The 13,111-nt window shown below is 39.8% G+C and overlaps 1 protein-coding gene across 1 annotated transcript; it reads left to right on the top strand.

Moving 5' to 3' along the window:
• On the top strand, window positions 1–12,719 carry snrkb (SNF related kinase b). Its single transcript, XM_058075700.2, has 5 exons — window positions 1–162; window positions 1,648–1,986; window positions 2,079–2,473; window positions 8,767–8,908; window positions 11,190–12,719. Exons 2-5 carry the CDS (start codon window positions 1,766–1,768, stop codon window positions 12,154–12,156), a joined length of 1,725 nt encoding a protein of 574 aa, XP_057931683.2. The 5' UTR covers window positions 1–162; window positions 1,648–1,765; the 3' UTR covers window positions 12,157–12,719.
• The last annotated feature ends 392 nt before the right edge of the window (window positions 12,720–13,111 follow it).

Raw genomic sequence — 13,111 nt, 5'->3', positions numbered from 1 at the left:
TCACGCGCGCGCGCTCCCTCGATCATTCCCGCTCCGGTCCAAGCGAGGATGGAAAACGTGCACGCGAAGGCAACATGGAGCTGAGCGAGGAAAGCAGAGGAAGCGTCGACATTGTTGTGTTAAGTTCGCGGTCTTAAACGTCGCGGGATGTTGGAGACAACGGTAAGTTAGCGACGTGGTTTTACACTATTCTACCGTTTGCTAGTCTTAGATAGAGGTAGGTAGAAGGAAGCCTTATAAGGATGGCGGATGTGCCAACTCGGGACTGCAGTTGTGGGTCGACCGACTACAGAACAGCTGGCCGTGACACGACACTTGGCACCCTCATGGCGACGCAGCACAGCGTTTTAGACCACACACGGAACTAACAGTACTGCGTATATTATAACACGACAAGGCCCCCCCTCTGGATAGAGATGGCGGCTTTTCAATATGTAAACAGCGATGGGCTGCTATGTATTATGGATGGGGATGAAGATAGATGATGATGATGTCAGACGGACTTGTTACCCTTGGGAAGATCACGTGATGACATCATCTACGTGATTGTCACATTGAACGCAACATGCGAACCCCTCAGACATACATTAAGGTTTCCTGTTACACTATTGATCAGTCTTGCCATTTGTGCAGGGTGAGTGTAATTTGAGAAAGAGTCCAGCATCCTCACCCAGCATTAGCCAATGGAAAATCTCTCGTCTTTATAACAATTCTAACTCATTTATGTCAACTTTGTACATTTTTTTTAGTAAAACTCAATATTTAGCACGCAGACCTCACAGCTAGGAGACCAGGGTTCAATTCCACCCTCGGCCATCTCTGTGTGGAGTTTGCATGTTCCAAAAACATGCTAGGTTAATTAGCGACTCCAAATTGTCCATAGGTATGAATGTGAGTGTGAATGGTTGTTTGTCTATATGTGCCCTGTGATTGGCTGGCCACCAGTCCAGGGTGTACCTTGCCTCTTGTCCGAAGACAGCTGGGATAGGCTCCAGCACCGCCCGCAACCCTCGTGAGGATAAGCGGTAGAAAATTAATGAATTAATGATTTAATTTCTTGGAAACTACAAGGCAGATAATTATAAACAGCTGGTGGCAAAACTCCTGATAATTTTGAATTTAACTACAAATGCACTTCTGCCGGGGGGCTGCACGGTGGTCGAGTGGCTAGTGCGCAGACCTCAAAGCTAGGAGACCAAGGTTCAATTCCACCCTCGGCCATCTATTTTCCGGGTACTCCGGTTTCCTCCCACATTCCAAAAACATGCTAGGTTAATTGGCGACTCCAAATTGTGAGTGTGAATGGTTGTTTGTCTATATGTGCCCTGTGATTGGCTGACGACCAGTCCAGGGTGTACCCCGCCTCTCGCCCGAAGACAGCTGGGATAGGCTCCAGCACCCCCAGCGACCCTCATGTGGGAGGAAACCGGGGTACCCGGAGAAAACCCACGCATGCACGGGGGAGAAAATGCAAACTCCACACATAGATGGCCGAGGGTGGAATTGAACCCTGGTCTCCTAGCTGTGAGGTCTGCGCGCTAACCCCTAGACTGCCGTGCCGATATTGCATGGTGTGTACATGTTTATTGTTTTAAACCAGTTTGACAACATGGTTTTCATTGTTGTTTTTTTCCTTTGTCTTGCTAGGTAACCCACTTGCAGTAAGAAGGATTTTTACCCGGCAACCTCTCTTCCTTCTTCACCAAAACGTTCCTCATCCATACTCCTGCAGTTTCCATAATTTTATAACTTCTTTGATGTCATCATGGACTGCGGAGAACACATCTCGGCTCAAGATGAAAACTTTAAATCCGGCCGCTTGAATCTTAGCGGGCTGTACCACGTGGGTCGGACCTTGGGCAGGGGTCACTATGCGGTGGTCAAACTGGCTTGCCATGTCAACACGGGGCAGCTGGTTGCTATTAAGATGATTGACAAGACCAAACTTGACGTCATGGCGACCAGCCACCTCTTACAGGAAGTCAGGTAAAGCGTGCTTATAATTCCCAAAACACGAAGAAAATAATATTTTCAATATTTTGCATCCTAACCCAACACTGTTATTTGTGTCATTTTAGATGTATGAGGCGGGTTCAGCATCCCAACGTGGTTCGCCTATACGAGGTCATCGACACACCCACCACCCTATATCTGGTCATGGAGCTGGCCGAGGGGGGCGACCTGTACGATTACATTCTTCGCCACGAGAGAGGCGTTGCTGAAGCCACTGCCAAACGTCACTTTGCCCAGATTTTGCGCGCTGTGGCATATTGCCACGAACTCCACGTGGTGCACCGAGACCTTAAACCGGAGAATGTGGTCTTTTTTCCCCAGCAGGGGGCAGTGAAACTGACAGACTTTGGTTTCAGTAACTTATTCCAACCTGGGACGATGTTGGCCACCAGCTGTGGATCCCTGGCATATTCCGCACCTGAGATTCTATTGGGAGAACAGTATGACGCACCGGCTGTGGGTAAGGATCTTTTAAAAGTCACCTTATTCATGTGGATATATATAAAACTTTACGGAAAGCTCTTGGAGACTGCATGCTGCATTTTCCGGGTACTCCGGTTTCCTCCCACATTCCAAAAACATGCTAGGTTAATTAGCGACTCCAAATTGTCCATAGGTATGAATGTGAGTGTGAATGGTTGTTTGTCTATATGTGCCCTGTGATTGGCTGGCCACCAGTCCAGGGTGTAACCCGCCTCTCGCCCGAAGACAACTGGGATAGGCTCCAGCATACTTGCGACCTTATTGAGGATAAGTGGCATAGAAAAGGGATTAATGGGTTTGTATAGTTGTTGCAGCTGCACCACCTAGCATGCTTTGCGGGCCTTATGCTATGTTATGTTTGGCACTGAGTTGTTTATTTATATGATGCGTTAACTTGTTATGGACATGTGTTTTCACTTTTTTTCACTTTTCACCGTGAGTGGCTGCACGGCGGTCGAGTGACCCGAGTTCAATTCCACCCTCGGCCATCTCTGTTTGGAGGTTTTCTCCGGGTACTCCGGTTTCCTCCCACATTCCAAAAACATGCTAGGTTAATTGGCGACTCCAAATTGTCCATAGGTATGAATGTGAGTGTGAATAGTTGTTTGTCTATATGTGCCCTGTGATTGGCTGGTGACCAGTCCAGGGTGTACCCCTGCCTCTTGACCAAAGACAACTGGGATAGGCTCCAGCATACTTGCGACCTTAGTGAGGATAAGCGGCATAGAAAATGGATTAATGGGTTTGTATAGTTGTTGCAGCTGCACCACCCAGCATGCCTTGCGGGCCTTATGCTATGTTATGTTTGGCGCTGAGTTGTTTATTTATATGATACGTTAACTTGCTATGGACATACTTTGTTGCACCGTGAGTGGCTGCACGGCGGTCGAGTGACACGAGTTCAATTCCACTTTCGGCCATCTCTGTGTGGAGTTTGCATGTTCTCCCCGTGCATACGTGGGTTTTCTCCCGGTTCTCCAGTTTCCTCCCACATTCCAAAAACATGCTAGGTTAATTAGCGACTCCATAGTTATTAATGTGAGTGTGAATGGTTGTTTGTCTATATGTGCCCTGTGATTGGCTGGCGACCGATCCAGGGTGTACCCCGCCTCTCACCCGAAGACAGCTGGGATAGGCTCCAGCACCCCCGCAACCCTCGTGAGGATAAGCGGCAGAAAATGAATGAATGTATGAATGAATGTTCAAGGGGCAAGAGATTGAGTGGACAATTTCGTTCAATGCCAAATAACCTCTCTGTCTACAAGTCTGTATTTTGTCCCCTTGACCTGACGACTCTGTGTGTGGCTGCTCATGAGTCCTCATACTATTTGCACATTCATTCGCTTGTGTGTAACGCCTATGTTGTTTATGAATGTGTGTATTTGTGTCCGCAAAGGATTAGCGTGTGTATCTGGGTCAGTCTAGCAAGCCAGCCAACTGGGCACGTTCCGCAGTGGAGCCAAACACTGCAGTAAGCGAGTGTTAAGCGCGTGTCTTATGGCGGACACGGGGGTTTGTCATGTATCACAAACATTGCATTTTGGAGGGTTTACGTGAATGTACTCTGGTATGATACCGAGTCAAGAACGAATGTGTAGGATGCACAGGAATGTGGGTCAAATCTGTGTTGATGCAAGTCTTTCTGTTTGGACTTTACGTTGAAGGTTAGTAGAGTAGTGTTAGTAGTGGAGGTTAGTATTTTTATTTTTATTTTTATTTTTATTTTTATTTTTATTTTTATTTTTATTTTTATTTTTATTTTTATTTTTATTTTTATTTTTATTTTTATTTTTATTTTTATTTTTATTTTTATTTTTATTTTTATTTTTATTTTTATTTTAGTAGAGGAGGGTGGTGTTTACTGTTTTCCATTTGCAGCTATATTGGAACCTCCGAGGGCAAACACAGTCCCACATGGGATGCTGGTCCACGTACAATTTATTCTGATAAATGTAAATTGAATCAGTTCTAGAGTCAAACTGTCACCATCATTGAACCTTTATTAAATGTAAAAGCAATGTTTTTTAATGCTTATGGTAATGGGAATGGGAATGGTTTTATTTCCATTACCATAACTGAACCACGGTCTCCTAGCTATGAGGTCTGCGCGCTAACCACTCGACCGCCATGCAGCCTGGACAGCGATCAATTATATAATAATCATTATTATATTATTAATTAGCCTATTATTGTTACTATCATCATTATTCTTCTTCTGATTATTACTACTACTACTAGTAGTAGTAGTAGTAGGGTAGTATTAGCCTGCTTATTGGCTTGCTTATTAGCATGCTTTTGCCCTATTATATAAAATTTGAGATTTTTTTTTGTTTAAAAAAAAAATCTATAAAAAATATCAAATTATTTAGGGGGACTTAAGAACATTTTAGGGGGGCTTCAGCCTAATGACTCCACTGGTGGATGCTAACAGGTAAGATCTACTTGTGTTGATTATGGTAATGGTCATGGTTTTATTTCATTTGAACATGCATCAGATTACAATTGAATGCATCACATAATCAGTTCACAGTTCCAAAAGGAGTAGGAAGAAGCAAAGCTTATTAAATCCTACCCCTCCATCTGGTACTTTTACAATCAGTAACTGTTTCATTTGTTCACTTCCTGCTTTCCTAATATATTTTTTTTATTTATTTTTATTTTTATTTTTATTTTTATTTTTATTTTTATTTTTATTTTTATTTTTATTTTTATTTTTATTTTTATTTTTATTTTTATTTTTATTTTTATTTTTATTTTTATTTTTATTTTTATTTTTATTTTTATTTTTATTTTTTTACCTACCAAAGTACGAGGTGATATGACCATCCAATGACATAATGGGTACCATAGTAAGTGTCAATATAGTGATATGTATAGCACATCATGACTGGTTCAAGACTCTTATAATGGTAGTCTTACTAGTCACACAAAGATTATGCTTACGACACAGTTTACTCGTTGGCATTCAAAATGGCATATGGCTGCAGGGACATAATCCGTTCAAGTGTCAAGGTGGATTTAGTCTGCATCATTTGCATTGTTCTTCATGTGCCTTGATGGGTTCCTCCCATAGTTTCAAAACATGTGTGTTAGGTTGCGTTAAGACACTAAATCGCCCATCGGTGTGAATGTGTATAAAATGTATTTGGCAAAGTGTCAGTCCTCACTGATCGGTCCAAGTTGTCTCCAAATGAGCCAGTCCTGTTGACCTTTTACAGTATAATCAGTTTATAAGATGCACGGATGATGAAAAACAGATGTAGGCTCGTCCACTGAACTTTTTGTCATTGGCAAAGATAAACATAGTTTTGAGTTACATAACATTTGGCAATTACAGTGTGTGTACTTTACACAGTGTTGTCTAGAAATGGACATGCTGTAGTTGAGTTTGTGTGGTGTGTTTTCTGTCTTGAACACTTCCTTTTTTAAATCAGGAAATTAAAAAAAAATTGTTGAATTTTTATTTTTATTTTTAGTTGTATTTTTTTTCATTAGATTGGGAAATGCTAAATTTTTCATCAAATAATCATATGACCATTTAAAGCTATAGATGTCCGTGTACACACAGGATATTATGTAAAATGTCTCTCAATGGTAACTAGCTTTAGCATTTTAATGTTTAGCGGTTTTCTACAGCACCGGTCATTACACGTTTTTTGCGGGAGTACCAGTGGAACTCGAAAAAACTGGTGGGAAATGGTTATTAGCAACACCGCTCCCTGTATGCACACTCTATAATGCTACACAGACAAGCACTTTCAGGGCTCACTTCCCAATACGCAAACTTCATTATTTGAAACGTTGGCATCATTTAACACAAGATTACAACATTCTAATATTTATTTTTGTGCATTTGTTCCAGTAACGTCCATAAACTTTCCATGCCTTCTTTACTCTATTTAGTTTATTTTGTGGAACAACCTGTTAGCTTTAGATTCATTGTGTCAATTTTGCTGACATAACAAGTTTCTCCGCCCGAGGGTGGGATCTAACCACATGTGGGCAATGAGTGTTTTTACAACACGGCAGATAAGAAATATCTTGCCTGTGTTTGGATTAAGCTGCGGGCTGCTCCGCTGTTTACATCAGCAAGGTCAGCGCCAACACAAATGACACGCAAACGTCCCCAAATCTAACAAATTAGCATGAATTTGCCTCTTTTGTAGTTTTTTACACGGCTCTTAGGATGACCTCCACAATGACAGATGCATTTTTACACGCACTGTGAATTATATTTTGTTCTTCAGACAATATAAACATGATGAAATGCAATGCGATTATTAATTCTTACACCCTTAGTTGGCTTTTTTTCTACTATGGAACTATGAACTATTAGTAGTATTAGTAGTATCCTAGCAGTTTTTTTCCCACCACTAATGGCTGTTACAGTATGTACAGTATGTGTGACATTCCCCAGTGAGCTGAAAAATGTACATCCCTTTGTGGCTTCCCCACCCTTTTTACGTAAGTGTTCTCTAAACAGAGACAGTCGTGACTGTGTACATTGTGTGGCCAGGACTGAGCATGGTTGTGTGGACTGTAATGTCATGCTCTGTGGATGTTTAACACACACACACACACACAGGACTACAGTGCGTTTGGGTGTGGCGCTGAGTGAGGCATAGTGTTTTCAATGAAATACAAAGTAGTACGTACATAAAAATACATAAAAATCTGAAGAATTGTTTGTCTTTAACTTGTTTTAGGCAAAATGGGCTGTTATTTGGAACTGTTGGTTGTCTCTACATTGGCACAAAGCTTTTATATGCAGTGTTCATTTTGTGTCATCAATACCTATTAATTGATAAAATATAAAATGTTAAATATTAAAATATATTAAAATATATAATAAATAAATATTTAATAATAATAAAATATAATAATAAAATATAAATAACATAATATAAATAATATAATACAAATATTAAAATATTAAATGTAGGTGTTGAGAGAAGTGATTAATTTTGCAGGCGGTATAAAATGGTAATGGTAATGTTAATGGTTTAATTTCATTTGAACATGCATCAGATTACAATTGAATGCATCACATAATCAGTTCACAGTTCCACATGTCCAAAAGGAGTAGGAAGAAGCAAAGCTTATTAAATCCTACCCCTCCATCTGGTACTTTTACAATCAGTAACTGTTACATTTGTTCACTTCCTGCTTTCCTAATATAGTTTAAGTTTTTTTTATTTTATTTTTGTCCCGTAACGAAGTACGAGGTGATATGAACATACAAAATGATAAAATGATAATGTAAACTAGTCAAACTAGTGTCCAAGGCGGCAGCTGTACCCTTACACCACCTGCGACTGAATTCTGGCATGCGGTGTGTAGCTTTCAACTATAAGTCTTATATTTTTTTTCCCCTTTCACCTGTCTCGGGCTAACTTGGTGTTCCACGCCCCACGGCAGCAATGCGTACCCTTTGCGCACTTACAGGAATGCGCCCCCTTGTGCAAAATGGGGCCCCCTATGGATCTTGGGCCCTACGCACAGAGCATTATAACTAACATTAGATTCACTTGATGCATTTTTCTCGTTTTGGAAAGTGGAACTACTGATCTTGATCATACAATCATAAACTACAGTGTAATGCAAAGAATATAGTGACTATTAGAAAATCTCATCTGTAAAGGCACATAAGGCATGACTGGGTGCAGGACTGACATGTGATTGGAAGAAAACAAGGAAGTAAGTACTGATGTTTGCACATGTAGAGAACAGTATTATCGCATTTGTTGGTTGTATTTCATCATATTGCTTGAATTTGCAACTCATCTGCATCACAAAGTTTATAAATTTGTGAAAAATGTGCTGAACCTTTGCACAGGAATGGAGATACATACTTGACCACTTTGTTGAACAACACAGTTGGATGACCTGGATATATTCACAATGTTATGCATGCATATGCCATATTTTATTTACAGAGGGAAGGACAGAAAACAGAGCAAAAGGCCTTCTCAAAATAGCACCAGCAATAACACCAAGACAGGCTCCTCTGCAAGGGTGTGTTTCTGTAAATCAGCCCTTGTGTTCTTGTCTGCCTGTGCATGAGTGTGTAAGACTTGGAAGGGAAGGAAAGGGAAGCAGACCGTAAGAGGAAATACGCCGTCAGCATCAGGAAGCCTGTGTGCATGTGTGTTAGAGGTCAAGAGTACCAAAAAGCTGCACCATCCAATCCCACACTTTAATATTCATGTTACTCACATTCCAGGGAATATTTAAATATTTTAATGTGTTTTTTTTTTTTTTGCTTTGCAGATATCTGGTCTCTTGGAGTGATCTTGTATATGTTAGTATGCGGAGTTCCTCCCTTCCAAGAAACCAACGACAGTGAGACTCTGGTGATGATTCTGGATTGTCGCTACTCCATCCCTGACCACATCTCAAGCGACTGTAGAGAGTAAGCACAAATGCTTCATGCTAGTGTGATGGTCCAAACCAGTTTTTCCAATGCAACCTTGTGTCTGACCCTAACCTTGTATTTATAGAAGACTGTATAGAATACTCACAAGATGAGACGATGCATGAGATCGGATTAAGGAACACGAGATGAGATTTTAATATCAATTTTTGTGTTAAATAGCTACTGACCGTAAAAGTAATTTTAGTGCTCTAGATGAGAGGCTTTTTCAGCCTACCGCACATAGACACGCTTCATTAAATGCGAAGCAGTCATGTGCCTAGAATAGCCAACAATACCCTTTTAATTCTTTTATGACAGTGTCATTTACCTTTTTTACCTCATTGTGGTATTTTTAACTTTAGTAAAAGACACAAACATTGCGTCACTTCCAAAGTGAAAGTAAACAGACAATGAAATATTCATTCATGATAATGGTAATGGTAATGGTTTTATTACATTTGAACATGCATCAGATTACAATTGAATGCATCCCATAATCAGTTCACAGTTCCACATGTCCAAAAGGAGTAGGAAGAAGCAAAGCTTATTAAATCCTACCCCTCCATCTGGGACTTTTACAATCAGTAACTGTTACATTTGTTCACTTCCTGCTTTCCATAATACAAGTTTTTTTTTTGTTTTTTTTAAATAATGTACCTCGTACCGAAGTACTCGTACCTTGTACCGAAGTACTCCATAAAATATCACCTTCCTTATTGGTGGAAAAAAAAATGAACAGCCATTTGGTTGCAGAGGGAAGGTGTGTAAACACTGCCACCAAGTGGCCAACTCACATCATGGCTTTGAAAGTCAACACAGGACTGCTAATTTTTTTCTCTGTATGATCAAGGATGTTATTTTTAATTTCTTGAGGTGTGCAATCAAACACATTTATTGTGTACATAGTAAATAGTAACCGGTAAATCATTATATAATTATATCTTTGTTGTTAGCTACATTTTAGCTAAAGTTCAAACCCTGTTTACAGCCTTCTAAATACGTTTTTAACATTATTAGAGCCCTCTAGACACCTTTAGCATACATCCTTGTGTGTGTCGCAGTAAATATGTCCTGGTGCTAGAAGGGGAGAAGAATAACGGCAGACAGGAAGTGACATCAGAGTTGCAACAGTAGATTATTATGTAGTTTTTATAATTGTGATTACTCTGAGATATTTCAGTAAAATTCACAATAAAATAATGTTCTGGTCATCAAGTCTGACACCTAGTGACCGATGTAGAGTACTACATCAACAGTTCTGAAATGTGCATATTGTTTGACTAATAATAGGCCATATTCACCTGTGATGTAGCAATTTTCCTAATATATTTTTAATTTTTAATTTTTAATTTTTAATTTTTAATTTTTAATTTTTAATTTTTAATTTTTTTTGTCACGTACCGAAGTACACTTATTGAATCCTACCCCTTCATCTGGTACTTTTACAATCAGTAACTGTTACATTTGTTCACTTCCTGCTTTCTTAATGTTTTTTTTGTTTTTTTTTAATAATGTGCCATATTGTTGTTTTTTTAATTGTTTTGAGGGTCTTACTCAATCCATTCCATAGTTTGATTCCACATACTTAAATGCTATGGCTTTTTAACGTAGTCCTAGCATATAAGTGTTTCAAATGTAGTTCTTCCCTGAGATCATATTTCTCCTCTCTTGTAGAGAAGTATTGGATGACATTTTTAGCTAATTGGTTATTTTTAGCCTTATGCATTATTTTAGCTGTTTGAAGATGAACTATATCAGAAAGTTGAAGTATTTGTGATTTTAGAAATAAGGAGTTAGTATGTTCTCTGTAGGCGGCATTATGAATTATCCTTACTGGCCTTTTTTGCAGCGAAGATTGCTTTTATAGTTATCACCTTATATTTCCACACAATAAGTAAATTTTGTTTTGTTCAATACTGAAATATTACTGGCACGTCTAAACACATGCAGGTGATTTCTAAACAATTACCCTACAATAACAATAACAAAACAGATTTTAAGGTGATTAGTGCTTCTGGGAAACAAACTGCAAATGTGTGTTCTTTCCATTTTGTCCATTCAGTCGGTATAAACACCCTTATGTCTGCTTGTTTGACCACAAATACACCGAAACATCTGATCCAGCACAATGTGCTGTCACATGATCACATGATCATGAGCAGAACAGAACAACCTTGAGGATATTCTTACAAATACTTGGTTAGCATCCATCGTATTGATTTACATGGAATACGAGCTAAATGTATCTGCTTACATCATCTTCTCTCTCCTTTGTCAGTCTCATCTCCAGGATGCTTCAGAAGGATCCATCACACCGAGCATCCTTGCATGAGATTGAGTCTCATCAATGGTTACAAGGGATGGATAATGTTCTGCTCAGCCCGGAAGCTCCTCCTCATTGGCTATCGGGGGCCCTCTCGCTCAGCTCCCCACGCTCAAGAGTGGTTGAGTGTGGTGACCTGCTCGCGGCCAAACCTCAGTCTTTACCTGCACCACGGCAACCCAACCTCAGCTACTCTTTGTGCCCGCCTCCTGCTGAGGAACCTCGCGTCACTAAGAATCTCCCTGCTCTCCTGCAGATCTGCGAAGAGGAGGAAGAAGAAGAAGAAGAAGAAGAGGAGAGCATTTTAGCCAAAGAATGTGAAGGTTTGTTGTCTTTGTCAGTGACGGAGCCACAGAGAGCAGACGACGAAAAGGGCAGAGATGCCGAAATGGAAGAACAACAAGGAGATCCTGCAGAGATGTTGGAGATAATGGAGAACGATGGAACGGAGATGGAGATAGAACACACACACACCGGGTGTGTGATATCAGACCAGCCAGTTGGTCACATAGACAACCTAGTGAGTCAGGCTCCTGAGATACCCCCTGAACCCGGTTTAAGGGTGCCGTGCTGTCAGGGGTGGACCGAGTCCACCAGCTCAGGGGAAACGGAACCAAACAACAACTTCAACAAACCGCTTAAACAACAAAAAACAACCCGGGGAGGGAAGAAGAACCAAAGGACGGACACGAATCCGAGAGAGGACTCGGTAACAGACAGATCTCAGTCCCACAATGCACCAGGGTGCTGGGACGAGGCGGCTACTAGGATGGAGCCTGCAGGGAAACGCCACAGCATCAAACTCCGTGAGCGACTCTTCCAGCTGCCACTGTGTGAGAAAGCGCTGGCCTTCAACATACCGACCAACAACAAAGCTAAGATCCTCCCTCTGGCTCAGTACAACTGTTGCCATGTGCTCTAAATAACACACACACACACACACACACACACACACACACACACACGGGCTGTGTGAGCTCCCTGCTGACTGAACACGGCTGCTAGAGACACGGAGGCCTTTCAGCACGCAAACACCAAGCGTTACGGGACACACGCTTGTGCAGCAGACACCCACGTTAAGCTACAGTTTGTGTCGTCCATCACCACCACCCACTTTGCTGCTTTGTGAGGGAACAAACCACAACAAGGACTGAAAGACTGTAGCAAAACCACAACGTTACACTGTACCTGCACTGAAGAAGGGAACATTGTCCCATTGAGGTGCCGCCTGTTACAGCCGTAAACGTTAATAACTGCCCACAAACGTAATACTAATCTGCAGCTTTGAGTGTAATAATCCCGCAAATGTAATACATTTCCCACAATACATATTAAAATTTGCTCACTGCAAACGTAATACTGAATTAATAAAATAAAATTAAATTATTACATTTTGTTTGTGGGCGTACATGTGCGTTTTAGTTACAGTATATGATTGTATGTGTGATTTTGTGTGTATATGGGGAAAAAATAACCAAAAGATAATAATATGTAATAATATAATAAAATATAATAAAATAATAATAATAGTAAAAAAATCATTAAAACAATTGCAACTATCACAATTATGTTATCGTTTTTAATTAAAAATAAATTATAATTTAATAATTAAGATTCCTTTAATGTATTCAAATGATACTCTTTGAATAATATTTTTTACACAAAAAAAAACAAAATAATTATCTTGTTAAATTATTACATTTTGTTTGTGGGCGTACATGTGCATTTTAGTTACAGTATATTATTGTATGTGTGATTTTGTGTGTATATGGGGAAGAAATAACCAAAAGATAATAATATAATAATAATAAAATATAATAATAATAATAAATTTAATAATAATTGTATTAAAACAATTTAAATTATCACAATTATGT

The sequence above is a fragment of the Doryrhamphus excisus genome, linkage group LG1 (assembly GCF_037039965.1).
Source record: "Doryrhamphus excisus strain RoL-2023G ecotype Guam linkage group LG1, RoL_Dexc_Guam_v1.1, whole genome shotgun sequence".
In the NCBI taxonomy this organism is placed as follows: Eukaryota; Metazoa; Chordata; class Actinopteri; order Syngnathiformes; family Syngnathidae; genus Doryrhamphus; species Doryrhamphus excisus.
The sequence above is the reverse complement of the archived record's forward strand: the minus strand, read 5'-3'. Positions and strand labels throughout refer to the sequence as shown.